This window comes from Acartia tonsa, chromosome 11, assembly GCF_053477335.1.
Source record: "Acartia tonsa isolate MP-2025a chromosome 11, ASM5347733v1, whole genome shotgun sequence".
NCBI lineage: Eukaryota > Metazoa > Arthropoda > Copepoda > Calanoida > Acartiidae > Acartia > Acartia tonsa.
Window position 1 is genome coordinate 9,110,247 of NC_137270.1, and position 21,113 is coordinate 9,131,359.

The 21,113-nt window shown below is 29.1% G+C and overlaps 1 protein-coding gene across 1 annotated transcript in view; it reads right to left on the reverse strand.

The window, feature by feature from the left end:
- Nucleotides 1-724: 724 nt before the first annotated feature.
- Nucleotides 725-21,113, reverse strand: part of LOC145332522 (irregular chiasm C-roughest protein-like) — a 67,850-nt gene continuing 47,461 nt past the window's right edge. The window contains exons 18-29 of the mRNA XM_080177523.1: nt 17,339-17,422; nt 16,338-16,425; nt 11,517-11,585; nt 9,172-9,262; nt 7,597-7,799; nt 7,173-7,324; nt 6,752-6,813; nt 5,533-5,609; nt 5,014-5,103; nt 4,596-4,785; nt 4,001-4,105; nt 725-2,184 (exon numbers count right to left, since the gene is read on the reverse strand). Of these exons, the coding sequence (XP_080033649.1) occupies nt 1,972-2,184; nt 4,001-4,105; nt 4,596-4,785; nt 5,014-5,103; nt 5,533-5,609; nt 6,752-6,813; nt 7,173-7,324; nt 7,597-7,799; nt 9,172-9,262; nt 11,517-11,585; nt 16,338-16,425; nt 17,339-17,422 (1,424 nt within the window). The 3' untranslated portion in view covers nt 725-1,971. The remainder of the gene's footprint in view (nt 2,185-4,000; nt 4,106-4,595; nt 4,786-5,013; nt 5,104-5,532; nt 5,610-6,751; nt 6,814-7,172; nt 7,325-7,596; nt 7,800-9,171; nt 9,263-11,516; nt 11,586-16,337; nt 16,426-17,338; nt 17,423-21,113) is intronic.

Below are 21,113 nucleotides of genomic sequence, written 5' to 3' on the forward strand. Positions count from 1 at the left end.
AAATTTTAATCCCAAAAACAAATAATTAATCAAAAGAAAATAATATACATTTACCCTTTTACAACATACAAAAAAAGTGTAAGCAGAAATGTCTAAGGGTGGGGGAAGGGGATATTTATCATCTACCAATTTCGTAACCCCCCCCCCCACAAAATAAAAGCTTAGATGTCCCTTTTTAAAGAAACCATCTTAGTTTTTATCTTTTTTGAGATCATTGTTTAAGAGGTCCTTACAAATATAACACTCAAGAAAAAGTGTTAAGAAGTTAAATTTTTGTAAAGGTGACCTTACGTTAAATTTATTACAGATTTTTAAAAAAGTAAGATAAGAAATTTTAAATTGAAAAGCAGGGCTATTTTTTTTACAATACAATACTAAGTAATTCATTTTTCTAAATGTTTTACCATGTCCATGTGAGCTTAAATTGTATAACAAATGATATTTGTCATATGTATTTAGAATTTCAGACTATTTGATTGTAGGAATTATTATTATATTCGAAACTATTAGGATGGAAATTAAACTACATATATTTCTATAAATAATTAAATTGCTTGATATTTTATATTCTAGTTTTTTGCCCCTCCTCCAATTTGTTGCATTACAGATGCTAGTTCTATGCTCCATAAAGAATTTAGAATGTAAATTTTGGATCTCATTACTGAGACTAACAGACATGGTGAGTTATAGAATAGCAGTTCACATAAATTAAAATAAATATATAAAGGGAGAAAAATTTGATTTTATTCTGACAATTATAACTGACTTATTCTTAAATATTACTTAGAATAAATACATTTTTAGAATATATTTAGCAGCGCAGCTACTTAATAATCATAACAGAAGGTGTATTTGTACGTCATAGCAAATTTTAGTTAATGATATTAACTTAACAATTTTATGATTTTCCTTACTTGAATATCAGTGATTTAATTACAATCCATTAAAAAATAATTTCAATAATGCCATAAAAATTACTGTAGTATAATTTACTTTTTCATTAAAGATTTGTTGCTGGGCTTCTTACGGATTTTTTGTTCTTGTTAGGTGGTTTTGAAAGAGATTTTGATACACATTACATATAAATAACAAAAATGAAGCTTAAATGGAAGATTATAAAATTATCAATAATAGATGTAATCATAATTTTTTACTTAATAATTAAAAAAATTACAAAAATAGCATTTTTAATATCATACAAACACAGCAATGATAAACATAAAACTAAGTATTTTTTAGTTGCAAAGCTACTCTAAAAGTCTTATAAGTCATATATTTGTTTGAAGTGTGTCAAAATGAGTGGAAAATATATAGGAGAAATAATAAATTGAGGGAATTTTGAACAGAAAATGAGAATAAAAAGACCAAATGAATGCATCTCTATGATGAAATCAATGCTACTTTTGAATATACTCATTCTTGTTTGGTTTCCTAACTTTTTGATGTTCTGTGGTTGGGTTGATAATTCAAAGTTTTTCAAACTCGTCACTAGTTATTTATTTTACTTTTTATTGACTTTCATACAATTTTAAATTGTACTTTTTTCTCACTTTTTCAAATGTTACTTTCAACTTTTTTATTTCATAAGTATTTTGTTCACTTTCTTATATTATTAATGCGTTATTTTTTTAAAATGTTTAATTTGACATTGCTTGATGATTATTTCATCATATTTGAAAAAAAATTATTTATACTTGATTAATAGGCAGGTTTATCACTTACATATTTGTATTGTAAATTTAGTTAATTGAATTCAAGACTATAAATTATTTTTTTGGTCCCAATTTTCTTTTTTTATGGCGGGAAATCAGTTTTCAATAGGGATGCCAAATTTTAAATTAAATACAACAAAGTGTTCTTTAATGCCCAAAGGAGGTTCGTTTGTCTATGTGTGACAAAGTGGTGATATTTTGGGGTTGGATACCCTGCTGCAAAATTTCTTTTTGTTTATTTGGCGGGAAAATCAGCTGTTTAAACATGTGTGCCCAAATCTGCTGAATTCGCCACTGTCACGTACAGCGGGGACGCCACACTTGTTGCTGTGGGGAAAGGGGGCGGTGGCGGTGGAGTTGGACTTCCTGATGGGGATTTGTTTTGTCTGTTGGGCTGGGAATCTGATGATTGCTGCATGATGTTTGCACTGCTGAACCTGGCAGAGCCATTAAACAGTGGCTTTGATAACATCTGAAATAAGAATAACAATTAATTAGGAGTTACCTAAACTGGCTGAGTAGATAGATAAACAATAACACAATTTTTTGGGGGGGGGATTGTGATCTTTATTTAACTCTTAACATTGAATAACCAAGATTCCAATAATAAAAAGTTTTCCTCCAGAGTGAAGTTATGTAAACTTCATGTCAAAGGTTATATCATAAATATGTCACAATGTTTTATCGGGAATAAGAATTGACTTTAGTATGTTTTAACTGCTTAAAATCTGTTTGTATATTTCAGTTTTAAAAGTACTTCAATAGTAAGAATAAGATGATGGTAAATTTTTTTTTTTTTAATCTGATTTCAAAATGATTAATGAAATAACATAACAGTTTTCATACTTTAAAAAAATATATTTTGAGAGGATTCAGGTCTTTGAACTTTCATAATACAAGTTAAAACAGCCTTTACCTACATACAAATTTAAAATTGAATTATAGAAAAAAAAACATCAGTAAAAATGGTCCTACTCAAATTCCAAACTGATATTCTTACATATAAAAGTACTTTATATATGCATATAGATATACTCAAGGATAGGCCAATACATGTTATTTAATCATACCTTTTAATTTGTGAAAAATGTGTTTTTTATATCTCACTTGATCAAGTAAGAAATAAATTAGATTATTTTTAGTAACTCCTTCCCTGATGTTGTAAATGTTATAAAATATACCTACTACATATGCATGTATATTGAGAATTATTTAATGTTTTGGTTGAAGGTAGGTTAGCAGTTACCTACCACTGAATTTAACATTTACAATACTCAAACATTGGAAAAAATTTAAATGGATAAAGCATCTATGCTTCTATAATTCTAAAAATAAATAATTAAAGTTAAGTTTATTTAAAAATGGTTGTAAAATACAATTGTAATTCATGCTTTGCTTGTTTTTCCTGTATGGCAACTTTAGTTATTACCAAAACAACATTTCATAGATTTTTTAATTAAAAAAAAACATATGTTTAATAATTCAGACTAAATATTCGTCTTATAAAAAACTTAAAAAACATTCTATCCAGTTAATATGGATTTCAAACATTCACTTACACACATATTTTCCCACAGAAATGCAAACATACACACACACACACACACACACAAACAGACACACACACACACACACACACACACACACACACATGAACACACATTATTCTAGCAAAATGTCAAATAGAAATTGCAAGATCTTATTGAATTTAAATTTCTAGCCTTCCTTAGCACCTACCACCAAGATGGGTTTTTAAATAAAGTAAAATATCATCACCCATTCTAAAATTTGTTTGCTTAATTCATAAAAAAGTAATATCTATGTTTAATTCAAACAATTTGTAAAAAAATAAGTTTTTCTTAGAGGTTAATTTCTTCTACATTTTGACATGGACTTTACTAATACTGTTACACTTTTTTCAGATACTCTTATTAAAAACCCATTTGTGTAAATGTCCTTGCCCTTAAACTTGGAATGTGGGTAGAATATCATTTTGATAGATAAATTTACACAAAAATAAATAAAAATGTGAAAAGCAGGAATCTAAGAAGAAGATTAGATTTAAAGAATTAACTTAAAAAAGTTGTTATATCAATGACAAGGCTTTATTTAAAGATAATTTATCCAACTATGTTTTTTGTTCTTAAAAACAAGAACAGGTTATTCAAAAACAGAAAGCATTAAATTGTAAGACCTGCCTATCATTACTGCTTTAATTAGCTAAAACAAGACTCTTTAGTTTAAATATTTAGAAATATTATAACTTAGATAGGTGAGTTAAACAATACCTTTGAGAAACCATTATTGGAAGAAGTGGTAGGAATACCATTCTGACCCATTGAATAATCAGAATACAAACCATTGGAAGGTATTAGAGGGTTCGCTCTTGAGACCTAAAAATGAATACATTAGTAATACTTATAAATCTATTCAATCATAACATCTACTTATAGTTTTGATAGTTATAGGGATCTTAAAGGATAAGACAATGTCTTGTAAGTAATTGTTCATTCCCTATGATGATTCACTAAATTCTGCAAACTACGTTGAAGCACTTGGACGATCAACTTAATAAATCAACTAATCAACATTCAATGAAAGTCCCCAAAGATGTTAAATTAGCAAATAAGAAAATATCATTATAAAACTTAGGGGACTGCTTTAAAGATTTATAAACAGCCTAAAGTCCCCTCCCTCACTGAGCCTTGACAAATGTCTATCTGCCAATCTTTCAATAAATTTATTAATCTATCTATGCACATTTATAAATTTGGTTCAAAATCTTCTTTTCTATTGGTCAATTAATCAAAATTTATTTTGATAAATTGATCTAAAAAGCTAAATCTTTACGGTGTTCATATCTGTACTACCAGTCTATCATACCTGGGCATAAATATCACTTGAAGCTGGATGTCTGTAGTGCATCCCCCCAGTTACATTCATCATGGATGGAAGATAGGAATGCCCATTGCCCTGCTGTTGTCCCCTGCCCATGCCCAGTGGTGAGGACTGGTTGGAAGTTGACAGGAGGGGTGGAGGATGGCTAGGATGGCTGGAATCCAAACCAGGTATCCTAGACAGATGTATGTCTGATATTGTGGTATATCAATAAAGATAAAATATCTGATTTAGGTGCAATGACCCTAAGATGGTTCTTATTATAAAATGAATAATCCCATTGATAAAAACTTTACTTTTATTAAAAATTCAAATTTTTAGAATGTTATTTTCATTGTATCTTTCACATATTGTTTTCTATTTTCTAAAAACTTTACTGAAAATTTGGTACTCAATTGAATACCTCTGATGGGTGGAGTCCAGGGCAGAAATATGTGGCTGGCTACTTGTACTTGTATCTAGGCTCAGGTTTGTGCTGGTCAACTCACCCAACCTTTAGTAAATACAAGAATATAGGGATAAAAAAATCAAGGATAATTTAATAATTTCGAATACCTTTTTAAAATTACAACTTTTTAAATGTTTGTTTAGAAATTGAACTATTAAATACTTTATATATGAATCAACCAATTTATCTAATAATCTTTTCAACAAAAGATTAATCAGGTGTCCATACACCAATCTATCTTATGATCCATCAATTGATCTACCAAATAATCCATCAATTAATTTGTCAAATGATTCATCCATTGACCTTATCAAATGATCTATCTATTAATTTATTATATAATCTGTCAAACAATCTAACAACTAATCTTTCAATAAAATAATCCATCCATTAATATATCAATTAATCTATTAATCAATTTATCAATCAATCAAATATATGAATCTAACAAGCAATGAATCAATGGATTTCTACCTGGAGCTAGCAGGACTGGTGTATTCATCATAAAGACTCCTCTCTGTTGTGCTAAACTGGTCCAGTGCAATTCTCTCCTGCAAAATTTAATAGCTTTAATCTAAATTTTTTTAAACTAAAAAATTCCTAATTTTAATTTATAGTTGCTTAAAACCCAATGTATCCATGGTTTTGAGTCAAAACTGGCATAGTGTACTGTGTATCTGTGGATTTGTGAACAAAAGAATATCATCTGTGCCGATTCCATTACTTTACTTTTAAGCCTGTAGCCTTTATGAACACGAACAGGCAAATTATCTGTGACTACTACTTGTCTTAACTTCTAAGTTTAGAGCTTAAGAACGATTTAAGGTACTTTACTATAGTCAATATGGGCAATTTTCCAGCATTTTAAACAATTAAACTGTTGATATATCTAATTAGAATAAAACGAAATTTCAAAATCAATATTACCAATTAGATATCAAAGAAAGAGAACAAGTTAAAATAATCAGAAAAATGGATGGACTTAAAATTGAGAGTAAGAAAGCAAAGTTGTTATAAAGATAGAAAATAGGTAAATAGGCAGATAGATAGATATTGTTGCATAAATGCATGTTTACAGATCCATAACCAGGAAATTGATTGGTATTGACATTGAGAAAGCATCTCAAATATCTTCAATTTTGAAATGGACAATATTTCAACCTCCCTCTTAATATTCTGTGTATTAAGATAGTGGCACTTCTTATCAAATGATATGATTTAGACTCTTTTAAACGTTAGTTTACCTAATAAACTTATATTTCCCTTCAGTAGAACTTAAGTTCAAAGTATAGGAATAAACTAAATAAATAGTAATTGTATTGGCATTTCTTAACACCTTTTTTTTGGCGAACTTAACAACTTTTTCTTACAAAAAAAACTAACAATTGAATAATTTTGATTTTTTTGCCCCATCCCAATTTTCTTGCAAACTATAAGATTACTATTTTCATTCAAAAAAGTAAGAATAATTGGAAAAAAATACGTTAGATGTAATTGGATTTGACCAAAGCATTTGATTGTGTTTTTTAAATTTAAATCATCTTCAATGTAGTTCAAAACCAACATATGTCAGTTGGCTAAAATAGTTGGAAATAAAAATAAAAAGATTTCTAATAATGACAAAATGAATAATTGGATAAAATATTTACACAAAATTAACTACTATGTACAAAATATCAAATTAAAAACTTACTGAGTTAAGTTTTGGAGTTTGTTGTCCCGTCAGAAAATTGCTTCTATTTGGTCCAGAGGCAACCTATCAAGAAATTTGTCATACATTACCATCATTTTCTCTCGGATTAATATACCCAATGAGAAATTCAAATTTTAAAATAGTGAAGTACAATGCAATTATGTCTGATAAAAGTACAGCAAAAATTAACAATTATATGAAGTAGTATAGTTTTTTGTTTGAACCACTGAACCGATTGAGTCTTTCATTTAAGGGAAGCCTTAAACTAGTCTTGGTATTGTTTCAGGCTATTTTATTTTCCAAATTAAGTCTAAACCTCCTCTTATTCGAACAAAGAATCTCAAGATGCTATGGGCGAAATCGCTAGTACAGACATAAAGTAACTCATTAAAATAATCAATTGATATTGTGTGACAATTTTCCTGTGGTATCGGGCTCGAGCTCCCATGGGGACTAAAAGTTGAGTAGTGGCTTGGGGCACCTGCCACCCCGCCTGCACCCCCCACACCCTGGTGGTTAATTGAGGGGGGCACAGGGGAACGTAGATAGTGGTTTCCATAGTGAGCACTAAATCTTAAAAATAAAAATGTTTATTAATAAATGGATTTATTTAGATAAAGATACAATATAGTTTTTTTTAATAGGTCCATTTAAACTTCTCGTTTCTAGATGTTTTGACTTTTTACACTAAGTAGTAAGATTTTTTGTTAATCACTGAACGATTCAAGGAAAGTCCCTTCCTCCTACGAATACTAAAAACCTATATTCTATGGGTGAAGACACTAGTAATACATATATTGAACAATATATATGTATGATTGTTGAAAAATGATAATTCAAAATACCTCGGATCTGTAACTAACAGCGTAGACTGTCTATGACTGTTTAGACTCGATGTCGTTGGCGGCTGTCCATTCGAAGCAGCAGCTGTATTGCTGTTGAGCTGTCCGGCGGATTGGAGGGAGGTTTGGCTGTCGCTGTTAGGAAAGGTGGAGTAATCTTGCACACTGTTGGCGTTAAATCCGGGGTATCCAGTTGCTATTAAATCCTGGATAGAAAAATAGATAATTTTCTACCAAAAACTTCTTTGTATATTTGAAACCAAACAATTTCCAAAAGTAGCCCAGGAATAACAAGAAAACAATATTTTAAACAGATTATATAGAAATTATCTACTAGAACTTAAGATTTTAGTGTTAAAAAAATATTTTTGGGAGATTATGTTTTTCAAGAGCCTATTTCTATTGATAGGCAATATATCATCTATGAATGTATCTTTTAATGTCTCTTCAAACTTTTCAATCTATCTATTCATTTATCATTAAGCAAACTTAATATCTATCTAATCATGTACACAGTTAGTCTATGTGTATAAATTTATCTATCTATTTTTCTATTTATAAATATACAAAGCTATCTATCTATCTACTTAATGTTAAATAGTGTTAATCCTTTTCTATCCTGTTAGTTAGTCGATTAGAGCCGGGGGATTTATTCTGATTTACAAACGTTGATCCGATGCTACTAATTTCTATAGACAACGACGACAATTACGTCCAATTGTAGATTTTTTCCCATATGAAATTTCCAACTTTTAAATATTACAATTCTATGCGTTTTTTGGGCAGTACAAATTTCCGTCTGTCAGCTAATTAAGATAGATAGCTGATTTTTTTTGTGAAGTTTCTCCTAGCCTAAGTAAATATTCTCTTTAACTTACTTGGTTCCATTATGAATACAACATACACATATATTAGTTTTGATATTTTACGCACGATCGTTTGAGTCGGTATCTACCGTGTATATTTAGTAACCAGACAGAGAAAATTTTATTTTTTTGTTGAAGGCAGGGGGTTTACCAATTTTGAGATTATTTACCCACCTCAAAATAAGAGGCTTTGAATATTTTACCTAATACTAATACTATTAGTTTGTTATTATTCGGCTATTTTCAGAATTTAAAAACACCAAATTTGTGAAGTTAAAAGTTAATACAAAGTCTCGAGTTAAGTTTTTACTTTATATAGTTTAAATCAGGGAGGAAGGGGACAATGGAGCTTGTATTTATTCATTTTTCCCCACGTGATGATATTCTCAATAGCAGAATAAAACATTCTGGAACTTAACTGAAAACTTTTTATTGTCAATTAACCTATCCTTTTTTCTCTGACTTTAAATAAACAAAAATTAAATTCTAATTTTTATATTTTTGGTATCAGGAAGTTTGTCTCTATTTTTGTTTTTACTTATCAATCTGTGATAAAGTGATACTTCCGGATGGCTAAATAACGATATCCCCTTTCCAACCCTTTACTCCAAACCCTCCCCCCCTACTGGATAAATAATTGACCAATAAATGTGACAAAATTTACCCTGTCAATATATCCATTTCTAAAGTTATCTCAATAATAATTACTAACCGGTTTAGGAGCTTGATTTTGTTTGTTTTGTTGAACTCTCTGGTTATAGAGGTCGTCATCCTTCTCTTCTGACATTAACTGACCAGTTCCACTGAATATAGAAAGATGGATAGATAAATGAATAGATAGATAGGTTTAAAGATATGAAGATATGTAGATGTAGAGATAGATAAAAATATACAGATAGATGGACAGATATTTTCCCTCTTTTGCACCCTTCGAATAAATTCCAATAACCCAGAAGTAGACAACCTTATCCTCCCTACCCCTCTAGGCAACGTTTTGTCTAATACCTTCTAAACTTTTTTAACCCTGCTATGCTTTTAGAAAGTTTATTTTGAATCTAATTTAACATAAGAAAAAATGTAGAATGTAGTGAAGTCTTATACAGTAAGGCTAAAGCTAATATTAATTCAAATAACTTTACATTAGTGTTTAGTAACTCATGCTTACAGACTTTTAAAAATATGCCATTAAACAAGAAATTAAGGATAATGCAGAGGGGGGGGGGGGTAATATGTACAGGATTTGTATAACAGATTTTGCCTAAATATCTGAGAAAAGTTGGACTTAATTGATAAATATTAGAGGAAGACAGAGAAATAAATCTTTAATCTCCAATAGAATAGTATCGACAACTGAAAAAGGGTATACTGTTTGAAACAGTAAAGAAATAAATAATGCAACATAATCAATAATTGAGTTTTTTCTTTTTGTTAAAAAAAACCAATTAATTTCTAATATTAATTTAACTTATATAGAGCTTGTACATGAAAAACTTTGGGTTTGAATTATAGAGTAAAAACTATGATGAAAAAACATGTATCATATTGTTTTAAGAAACATAAATTAAAGTCCAAGGATTAATCCATTTCTTGTTTTTAATTCTTTTCAACAATATAAAAAAGTGCTTTTCTAAATATTCTAATGATAAATTGTCAGTCACTGCTTTAAATTTATTTTGTTTGGTTTTATAGTTCCCAAAACCATAAGCTACCCTGAAGGTAATAGATGTTACTCAAGAATTTATACTCAGTGGTTTATTGGCATTATCTGCCAAAAATTTAGTTTTACTCAAAACTTTATTTTTTATTTTTTATATACAATAATTGATTTAAAATATGTCTTCTACTGTCCTTGAAAAAAAAATAAAATATTTTGTATAGGAATTGTGTGTCTGCTGTGGAATTCTATTACTATTTCAATATTTTTCTCTTCTTTGTCTTTTACTTGCACAGTTAGGATTTTGAAAGAAAATACTTGATGAATTTTGATGCACTCAATCCCCTGATTTTAAATGATTTAATTTAAACTTTCAAAGATAGTAGTATAAAAAACATTGCTAAAAAGCATTTATTTTTTTATTGCCACAGTTTTCTCTTCTTTGTTTTTCTCTTTTAAAGTTTATCTTTTCATCTAATTTTTTACAGTTTATTTGATGATGATAAAAGCCTAACAATGTGATTTAAACAAAAAATCCTTCTTACCTGTCTTTTTCAATTAAAGAGAATTCTAATTTGAACTTGCATGTATACAAATGGTTAGTGTTTTTGATTAAAAAGTAAACATTTTGCTAGGAGAAATAAAAAATAATGGCAATTAGAAATGCTCTAAGTCTTACACAAAGAGATCACTTAACTTTACAATTGTGATCTTTTAAAACCATTCCAAGATATCCACTTCTGTACCTTTCATACCAAGAATTACACAGATATTAAAACCATTAAAGAAGTTATCTTGAAAATCCTAATTGATATAAACTTCTAACATTTTCTAATATTCAAATCTTATAATATCAAATATTTACCCATCATTTTACTATGAGATCTTTGAAAACCCTGATTGGTATGGACTTCTCTACCTTCCACACAAAGTTTCCAGTTTTCTTATTTTTACACTAAATTTAAAATCCCATCACCCTTACTCATTCTCCCCACTTACCAGTCTTTCTGTTACTTTTATTTTTCTTCTTTGCACTTTGATATATTTTTGGTATTTTAATAATAAATGCACAGTAAATAAATTTTTCTAAATATCCAACTTCTAAATTGAAGATATTTTTTTTCTACAGGAGATATTTCTTCATTATCATATATTATCTGTATAAAATATCTCAATGTTTGGAAATGATTTTTTGAAATGAAATTAAGGCTTTATTCAGTATCAAATCAACCATTGGCAGATCTTGCCATTCAAAAGATATAACATAATTTTTAATTGAAAACAATATAATGTTTAAACTTATAAATTATAGAAATTATTATACTGTCTCAATAAAAATATCTAATCATATTTTAAAGGTTCAACTATTATTGATTTTTTACCACTGTGGTCTCTCCCTTTACCTGTCAATATTGTTTAGTTTGGATGATTTTTCACAGTGCTCTCTACCAGACACAAGACAGCAAGAGTTCCTAAATAGATAGGTAGATAATAGATAAAAGATAGAAAAAATGTATAAAGATCAATACTTGAATACAAGATATTAATATTTATGAATAAAAATTAATAAACAAAATAGAAAGAAAGAATTATCAAAGGAGAGAGCTTAAATAGAAAGATAGAAAATCTCAAAAGTTACATATATTTTCATAGATGGATAGATGGGCGGACAGTTAAATTCATAGGCAGACAGATAATAAGATTCATAGATAGATAGTAAGATAAATGAAAACATAGGAACAAAAATACAGATATATCCACTAGAAAGCTATAAATACAAATTTTAAGTATAAAGTAAATTTTAACTTTTTTTACCAATATTTTATTAAACTGTTATTTCCCCTATTTACTCTTGTCAATATTCAATATTTTGTTTTCATCAAAAGACTAGGATTCTCTAAATCATTCTACTTGTTTAGAAATAAAATCAGTAGCTAATAAGTTGTATTATCATGCAGCCTAAATTGAAAGATATAAAAAAATATAGTTCGCTATCAGGTAAGCCTTACATGGAATAGACTGAAATAAAAAATAAATTGCTTGATATAGATTTAGATTAAATGTCTTTTTTTATGCTATTAGATAGATATCCTTTTAAGGTATTTATTTTTTATCTTTCAGAAATAAAATCTAGATGAATAAAACTAAAAGCAAAAGAAAAAATCAAATTGAAGGAGTAAAGAATTCTTATTTTAAAATTAAATGTGGATAACTAATTAGAAAGAAGGATACACAATACACATATAACCCTTTGCTTGATATGACAAGTTGAAATCATTATTGAAATAAAAAAAAATAATATAAAAAGATAAAACAAGATATCCTATAAAATTTAGTAAGTTTATCTAGTGTAGATACATATAACAATAGCTCATAGAAAGAAATACAGCTAGGTAGATAGATAGATATATATCCTGTGAAAGGTAGTAAATTATTCTTGTATTCTCAAATCAAATCCTTTACTTCCAACTTCAAAGAAAAAGGTTGAAATTTCAGTTGAGTAAAAGAATACTGAAACTTTCATAGATAGGTAGATGGATTTTTTTAGATAGATAGATTAATTTGCTGATTTACAGATAGATAGATGGAATGATTGTTTAACAGATAGATAAATTGATTTTTGGTTTCTTAAATAGAATGTTTGTTTGTTTTTCAGATAGATAGATTGATTTGTAATTTTATAAATAGATAGATTGATTGCTTGTTTTAAACATAGTTATATTGACTGGTGAAGATGATATAAGTCCCTTCACAGATTACAACGTCATACGATAGAATAGCCAATGAGAGGCCAATATAAAATTAATGCTTGCCTCTCATTGGCTATTCTATCGTATGATGTAATAATCTGTGGATGGACTTTTATCATCTTCCTGACTGGTTGTTTCAGGTAGCATCTTGAAGTCATAGATCTGATTCGATAAATTTTTTACTCCCATTCAAGAATAGCTGTACAATTAAATGTGTGGTCGCAAGCACTTTTTATAATCAAGATAAATTTAGAGGTATATTATACTTGTAAAAATCATGTGCATGGTCTCAGATAAAAATGTTCAAAATCGACCCACCCTAGTACATAGGTATTTAGTGACATTCAAAAATGTAACAGTACGAGTACAAAAACAAATAACTAAGTTTTAGTACATTTTAAATATATATTTAAATTTCATGAAAACAATGATGACAACATCCATAAAATCGAAGCTCTGAAATAAAACGGTAGAACAAACTTGAAAACTTAATAATAATAATAATAATTAAAAGATCCATGGAACCAGTGTTTCAAAAATTATATAAATAGGATGAAAATAGCATACAATAGTTGCAGTAAGAAAAAGTTAAGAAATAAATCAGCATGTTTTATATGGACGTACGGACTTTCTGGTAACTACTTCAAAGTTGCTATGCTTTTTAAATCAGGCTTAGCTATTAAAGAAATCAACCCTAATTATAGAAAAGCCTCGCTTTCAAAAGCTTGCATTTAACTTATATGCAGTAAAATTAAGGATTACTTTTAGATTTTAATTACTTTTTCTGTTTATGGCAATTATAGCAGGCAATACAGCATAAAAGCTTTCATACCAATAAAGTGTATAAATCATTTATACCTGAAATTGTTCATTTGAATATCAAATTTATTTTCATGTTTTTACATGATATGCAATAGATGTTTTGTATAGTTAATACTTTAATATTCAAATGGAATCTATATTACATAAACAGTACATTCAACAGTATAAGACTTTATAATAATATATTGATACATTAGTTAGGCAAAAAGTTATTGTTATTCTTTTTGTATAATTTGGTCTTTGTTTGAATTAACTTCTCTTATTTTTTCTAAAACTTATTTATTTTTTTTTTCTTTGGGTTTACTTCTAGCATATTTTTGTTAAATTGATTTTTCATGACTTGGATCTTACACAAGACAATCATGTGCTCTAATAAAATTAAACTTGTAGCTGGCTGAAATAACAATCACCCCCAACCACTCCCTTCCCCTCTACTGGATGAACGAACTGATCTATAATTAATGTCTATATTAGCAACCTAAATAGACGACAACTTTTCCTTTTCATAAAATCCACGTGTATTCCATGTACATTCATGAACTATTTTATATTGTTTTCACTGTCAAAAACACCGAAATACCAACAGACTGAATAATATTAGTTTCGCTACAAAAAAAAAAGGAATTGGTGTTAAAATTTCCATGATAAAAAACCAAAACTGAATAGAATTATTATAATTAGACTCAAATCATATTTACCATAAGGTGTAACATCACTTCCACATAAAGTCAGAAATCAGTAGATCCACAAAATTTCTCTATAGCACATATTGCAGCTATCCCCTTTCTTTACTTATCCCTTCTAACTCTCATGACTAAAGTTGCGAAGCTAGTCTTTAATTTATTTTGTCTCTCCGACCGTCAACCCTATGCATTTTTTGAGGGGGGGGGGAATATTGAGTTTCTCGGATACTATTTAAGGTAGAATGCTGTGTGAAGATAACATTCCCAAAGAGTATCTGCTCTGTAACTCAAATGTCCGTATGTTGCAAAAAGTAAACATTTTGCACAAACAAATTGGGGGAAGTAATGGCACGTCTTACCATGGAAATGATTAACCTTGGGATATTTTAAACAAGGTTAATTATGTGAGTAAGTATGGCAACAATAATATTTCCTGTTTTTTTTAATAAGCTTAAATGCCAATGAAAATTTACGCAGATGCTTTGGTCTGTCTGTTAACCAAGTTCGCCATAGTTATTTTTGTCTCATATGAAAAAATACTGTATAACAAGTAAATGTTCTTTCTTTTTCATAAAAAATGGTATTAACCTTTTTTTTACTTATGAAGAAAGTCATACTTGCTTAAATGCTTATATGTATATTTGATTAATATGAATTGACATGCAAACTAGAAATTTTGGCTTTTACAATGTTTATTTATCAAAGTACAATAGTTATCTATCGCATCGTAGTATAGATAGCTTTTTGTAGACATCAAAATAAAGATTATAATTAAAACAAGTTCTGTTAGTCCCAAGGGACCGAAGGCACGGGAAATCAAAACTTGGTTTAATTTTGTTTTTATCTTGGGAGGTTAGAGGTACCCTTTACCAAAATAGTTATAAGCCTTCCCTGGTTTTACTGTAAATGCGAACAAATTTGGTCCAGCAGAGTTCTTAGGCTTAAGACAAACAAACAGGCATTAAGAGTATGAAAAATATAAGTCTTATAGCAACTAAACAGTTTTTTAATAACCTACGAAGACAAAAGACTTTAATTTCTCTTTCGTAGTGACATAATAAATTCATACATACAAACATTTTACTACTTTTCTATTAACAGCTTTGGTTAATGTCTAAGTGATTTGTGGGTATGTTCAAATTATTGGATTACTTTTTTTCCAGTAAAAATATTTAATTTCTTAATGATTTTTATAAAGTGCGAAGCTACTTCTAAACAAGTTTTACTTTTTTTTATCAATTCAAGGCAATTAAGCATGATATTTTAATAACGGGGAAGGGGGAACAGTAAATTGTATTGGTTCCCAAAGTTTTTTAAATGTATATTATTAATTGGCCTGAAACTTTAGTGATTTCCTTTAAATCCTGTGTCCAATGTTGTTAACCAATTATTACAATCATAATAAGTGTCCTCTCAAATTTATCTTCTATGAAACTATCCCTTACAATCCATAAGAAATACACTTTCATTAGGAAGAAACCAAGACATGATAATTTAAAACTTTTATATAAATTTGATATGTATTTTGATTAAATAGATTTAATCAAAATGTTTTAGGTGATTAAAAAATAATCTTTATCATTTCAATTACTTATCTTTTCAACAAAATTAATGGAATGAAATTAATTTTATCAAGACTAACCCGGATGCATTATGTTGACTTTGAATTTCAATGAGTTAAGTCATCTAAATGGTACATTAGATGATCACAAAGGGACATAGGGATGCTCCACTTATAACATTTTACGTAATTGTGATAGAAATCAATATTTTAAATATCAAGTGAATAGGCTAATTTTATCATAGAAAAATTGTTGTAAAATAAGGTAAAAAATATCATCATGGATAATTTAGTTAAATGGACTTTGTTATTGTTACTCACACCATTATTTATTTACATTGCATCAATAATTGAGGCTTCAAGTCAATCGTACAATTCTATCTATCATAAAATATTCTATGTTAATACCTGACATATAAAAAGATGCTGATGACTAGAAGGACAATGGCTAAACTTGCCAGAACTATTGTCGTAACCATTACTACAGATATACCATCTATAATAAAAAAGTAAAATTCTTTTTTTTTAAATTGTATAACATGACCCTAGTGGCCTTTATTTTACTTGAGGGTGGGGAGGGGTAGTTCCACATTATCTTTTAATGTCAGTTTTAAAATGAAAAGGATTTTTTAAGGGGTTATTTCTTATAGAAGATTGTAGTTAACCTCTCCAAAAATGGTTTGAACCCCCCCCCCCCCTCTTCACATGTAAGAAGCTTCACTGTAAAGAAGACAGTCGGACATTTTGTACTTTTACATTAGAATTAAAATAGGTTCAATATTATAGATTGTAAAAATAAACTTTTAATAGAACAAGGATGACAACATCCATAAAAGCGAAGCACTAAAACGGTGGGACAAACGGACATTAACACTTATATAGTGTCAGAACTAAATAATCAGAATTTAAATGTGTAAGAGTCGAAGCAAAATTGTAAGTAAATTTGTTGAAAAACTGCTTGATACAGGATAATGTTCATGGACATACTTAAATTTTTAGGACTTAATTATAGAGTTGCTTTGCTTATAATATTATACTTTGTTTTCCCAGGAATCAACATACCAAAAATCAGATCAATCGGATGATTAAATCACATAAAAATTTGTTGTTAAAAAAGTAAAAAAATCAACATGTTTAAAATGGACGTACGGACACTCTTGTTATGATTATAGAGTTGCTACGCTTTCTAAATCGTACCTAACTACTAAAGGAATCATCATGCAAAGTTTGAAATCGATAGGACAATTCTAACATGCCTAAATTAACGAAAATAGCTATCCGTTTGTGACGGACGTACTGACCTACCCTTCGCTTTTAAAAAAAAATATAGGATTTAAAAACTAGGCATTACATACAAACAAATTGTTATATGGACGGACAGACATAAAAACTAAGTCTATAATAATTACCTTCTCTTTCCAGCAAGATGGATTGTTCATCCATACCCATTCTATTTGTTACTGAGCATCCATAATAACCAAAATCCATAGATTCTAAAATATATTGGAAAGTGATTTGGTATAGAGAGATAATTAGATATATATATAGTTTGATAAATTAATAATTTTTTTTTTTTAACACAGTAATAGTGTCTGACTGATTATGACGTAACAAAAAAAATTAGCCAATGAGAGGCCACTATAAATTTTACCATAAGTCAATAACGGCCTCTCATTTTTTTGTTACGTCATAATCAGTCAGACACTATTACTGTGTTCTTTTTTTTAATTCTGGTGCAAAATTGTACAGAGAACAAGGTCATATGTTAATTTTGATGATACATATAAGGGCTGTAAACCATTAATTCAATTTTTTCAGGTGTCATACTCAATACTGTACATATACAGATAATTAGATCTGTAGATAGACCAAAAAACTTAGATAACCTATAAATAAATAGAAGAGGTTTTTAAAAAATGGATCAATAGATACAAAAATTTTATCTCAGAAAACTATCTATGAAATGTTAAATTTTAAGCTGATAAAGATTTTATGTAAATTATGGAGTAAGAGCACTTGATGGTGTTTTATCAATTGCGCACATATATCACATTATTTCATCACTAGCGGCTGTGCCCCTAGAGACCTCTGGGGGAAAGAAGAAAAGTCGACACACAGGCTACAGTTATAGTTTTAAAAATAGTTTTAACCATCCCTGAACTGAACAAGCTTTGCTATTGGAGAACAATAATTGGCAGTTAGCGAGATTCTTTGCTACAGACACACAGATAGACATCCTATTACTTTTATATAAAGAATAAAACTACAAATTGAATCATTCATTTTTTGCTATTCTAAAAGACTTGATTATGAGATAATATGCAGAATCAAAGGCACAACCCACTTCATACTTTATCAAAGATTTTAAATTCATTGTTTTAAACCCAGGATAGAATTCGAGGGATTATTTCTTTGTAGCGCTGCTACTTAATCAATATGATACAAATTTAGGTTTTTACACACAAAAAAATGCAGGTTAAGCACTGATAACCCCTTTATTAAAGAATAAATCAAAAATAGGTTTTTCCGTATGCTTAACCCTGAGACCCAATGTAACCTAACCTGACCTCAAGGCTTTGTGTATCCAATCCACTGACAATAAAACTCTTATTGCCTGTATTACATCCCCATAGGGGTAACTCCGCCTACAACCCCCCGGATTTTGATTTAAGAGGGGAGTCATAATTTGGACACTCTAATTAGTTTTATATGATGCTCAACAACATTAGAAATACTACAAGTTTGAAGCTCTACCATTATCTCTTTGTATATTTTTCATGCTTATCTACCTATTTTTCTAATGCTTATCTACCTATTTTTCTATCTATCTATCTAAAATTAACATTCACAAACCCTCTCTAAAAAGCTCCTTCTAACCCATTCAATATATCTCAGATTTCGCCAACAATGGTTTTGTCATTTGAAGTTTTAGAAATATTGTATCTTGATTAATATAAGATTAATAAAACGTCAAGGATTTGCAATATAATACATAATAGATAGAAATTGCTAAATAGTGCATACAATTAATGAGTTTGAATGTAAACAATATTCTCACTCAAAAAAAATATGCTAAATTATAATCTTATGTTTCTGTGAGATACATAGACAAACGGAACGATAGGGTTTACATCTAGATAAGCAGCGCTTTAAAAATATCCAAGTTTATTGTAGTCAATTTGTGAGTCTAGCTACCCATTGAAACCACAGCTAGCTTGGTGTAAAGTTTTCAAGCTGACTTAAGCATTCTAATGTTTGTCCTTGTGGCAGAAAAACACAGTTGAAAAGTCGTGGACATAGTATATAGTAGTTTCGCTTTATTGATTACTAGCGGCTTCGCCCCTAGCCTCTAGGGGCTTTGCCCCAAGAAGTTTAATAAAACCAATTTTTCGTATTTTAGATTTAAAAGAAAATTAAAAAAAAAAAAATTTTGGGGGGGGGGGTAGTCGACCCCACTATTTTAATTTTAGTTTTAAAAAGAAAAATTATTTTTTTTTGGGGGGGGTATTTTTCATTTTTTGGGGGGATTGGGGGTGTCCCACCCCCCAAGAAAATAGCTTAAAACCATCACAGGACCAGTAGGTATAATCCCTGAAAAGTAGAGCCCAATCGGTTCAGCGGTTACTGAGATCTTAAGCTTCAGACGGACAGACAGACGGACAGACAGACGGACAGACGGACAGACAGACATCGTTCTACTTTGTATTATAGATGATATTTTTTAGATGAGAACATTTTAATTTTCCAGATTTATAGCAGCATGAACAAGATAGCAATATTCATCATCATATTATAAAAAGTCTGAAGGTTTTTTTTTTATTTCAAGCTTAGAATTTCAATAACTACTGAACAGATTGGGTTCTCCCTTTTAGGTAAGCTTCACGTAAGTACTGTGATGGGATTTAGGTAATTATGTTTGAAGTCTTGGGATGGTTTAAAGCTATTTTTTTCTTACCTTTGAATACAGAGTTATTAGATCTTGGGGCGTAGCTGCTAGTTTAATAATAATAATTTACACAACATCAGAAAACGCACAGTATTGTTAAAGCAAGCTGCAGTACTTAATTCTGATTTTTATGTTATTATAATAGATTTTTCTTTTAAAAATCTAAAATTTTTCATATGTATCATTTCCATAGGTATTTGATGCTTTAAAATATTTCAACTGTTATGATTTATCATTTAAATTTTTAAAATCCAATTTATAGATATGTTTTTACAACTGTGCCTGTATTAAAGAGAGCTAGTTGGATAAACTTAAGGATTCTAATGGTTGTGACTTACCTAACTTTGTCCTGTGGGGAAAAAAATCTGCATTTTATACATAACAACAACAAGAACGATTTTGTACAGTATTGGTTACATTTTTCACAAAAGCTTTCAGTCAAAATATTATAAATTCTATCTGCTGCTAATAGTAGGAAAGCTGCTGCTGATCGCGGCTGGATATCAAAAATTCATTTTCAGCTTTCCATAGCCTTCAATATTTTTGGGCTGCCAAATTCCATAATACGAGCGCCGAAATGTTTGGACCTTATAATTTCCCCATACACAATTTTTTCAATGAACAGATAACTGTCCTTTCGTACTTAAAAAGTACTATTTCTAACTGATAATCTGGCCAGATTTCTTCCTACATTTAATGTTGGTCTTATTAAAGAATTGACCATCTAGACTTTTTATAATTATTGTTTAGACATATACATTTGTACAACTATGACTAAAGGTATTATTGGAATCTTTAACAATGAAGGCTTCAATACTAGTAATGGCTCATTGAATCATCCATTAAGACAACCAACTATTTAATTTATTGTAACCCACCTGACATAGCAGCATCTACTAAATATATAGTGTGGGAACATCTATTAAAACTGCATTAGCAAGATAAAAACATATGAATACCAAAACTTTTCTATCTTTAGACAGTTTTTTAGCTAGATGCAAACTTTTATACAAATCACTTTTTGTGCCTTTCAACTTTATAATCAAGTTCAGAAATTGGTAGATAGATAGATAGATAGATAGATGGATACATAGATGGATAGATAGATGGATAGATAGATGGATAGATAGATGGATATATAGATGGGTAGAAAGATAGATAGATATATAGATAGATAGATGGATAGATAGATGGAAAGATAGATGGAAAGATAGATGTATAGATATATGGATAGATAG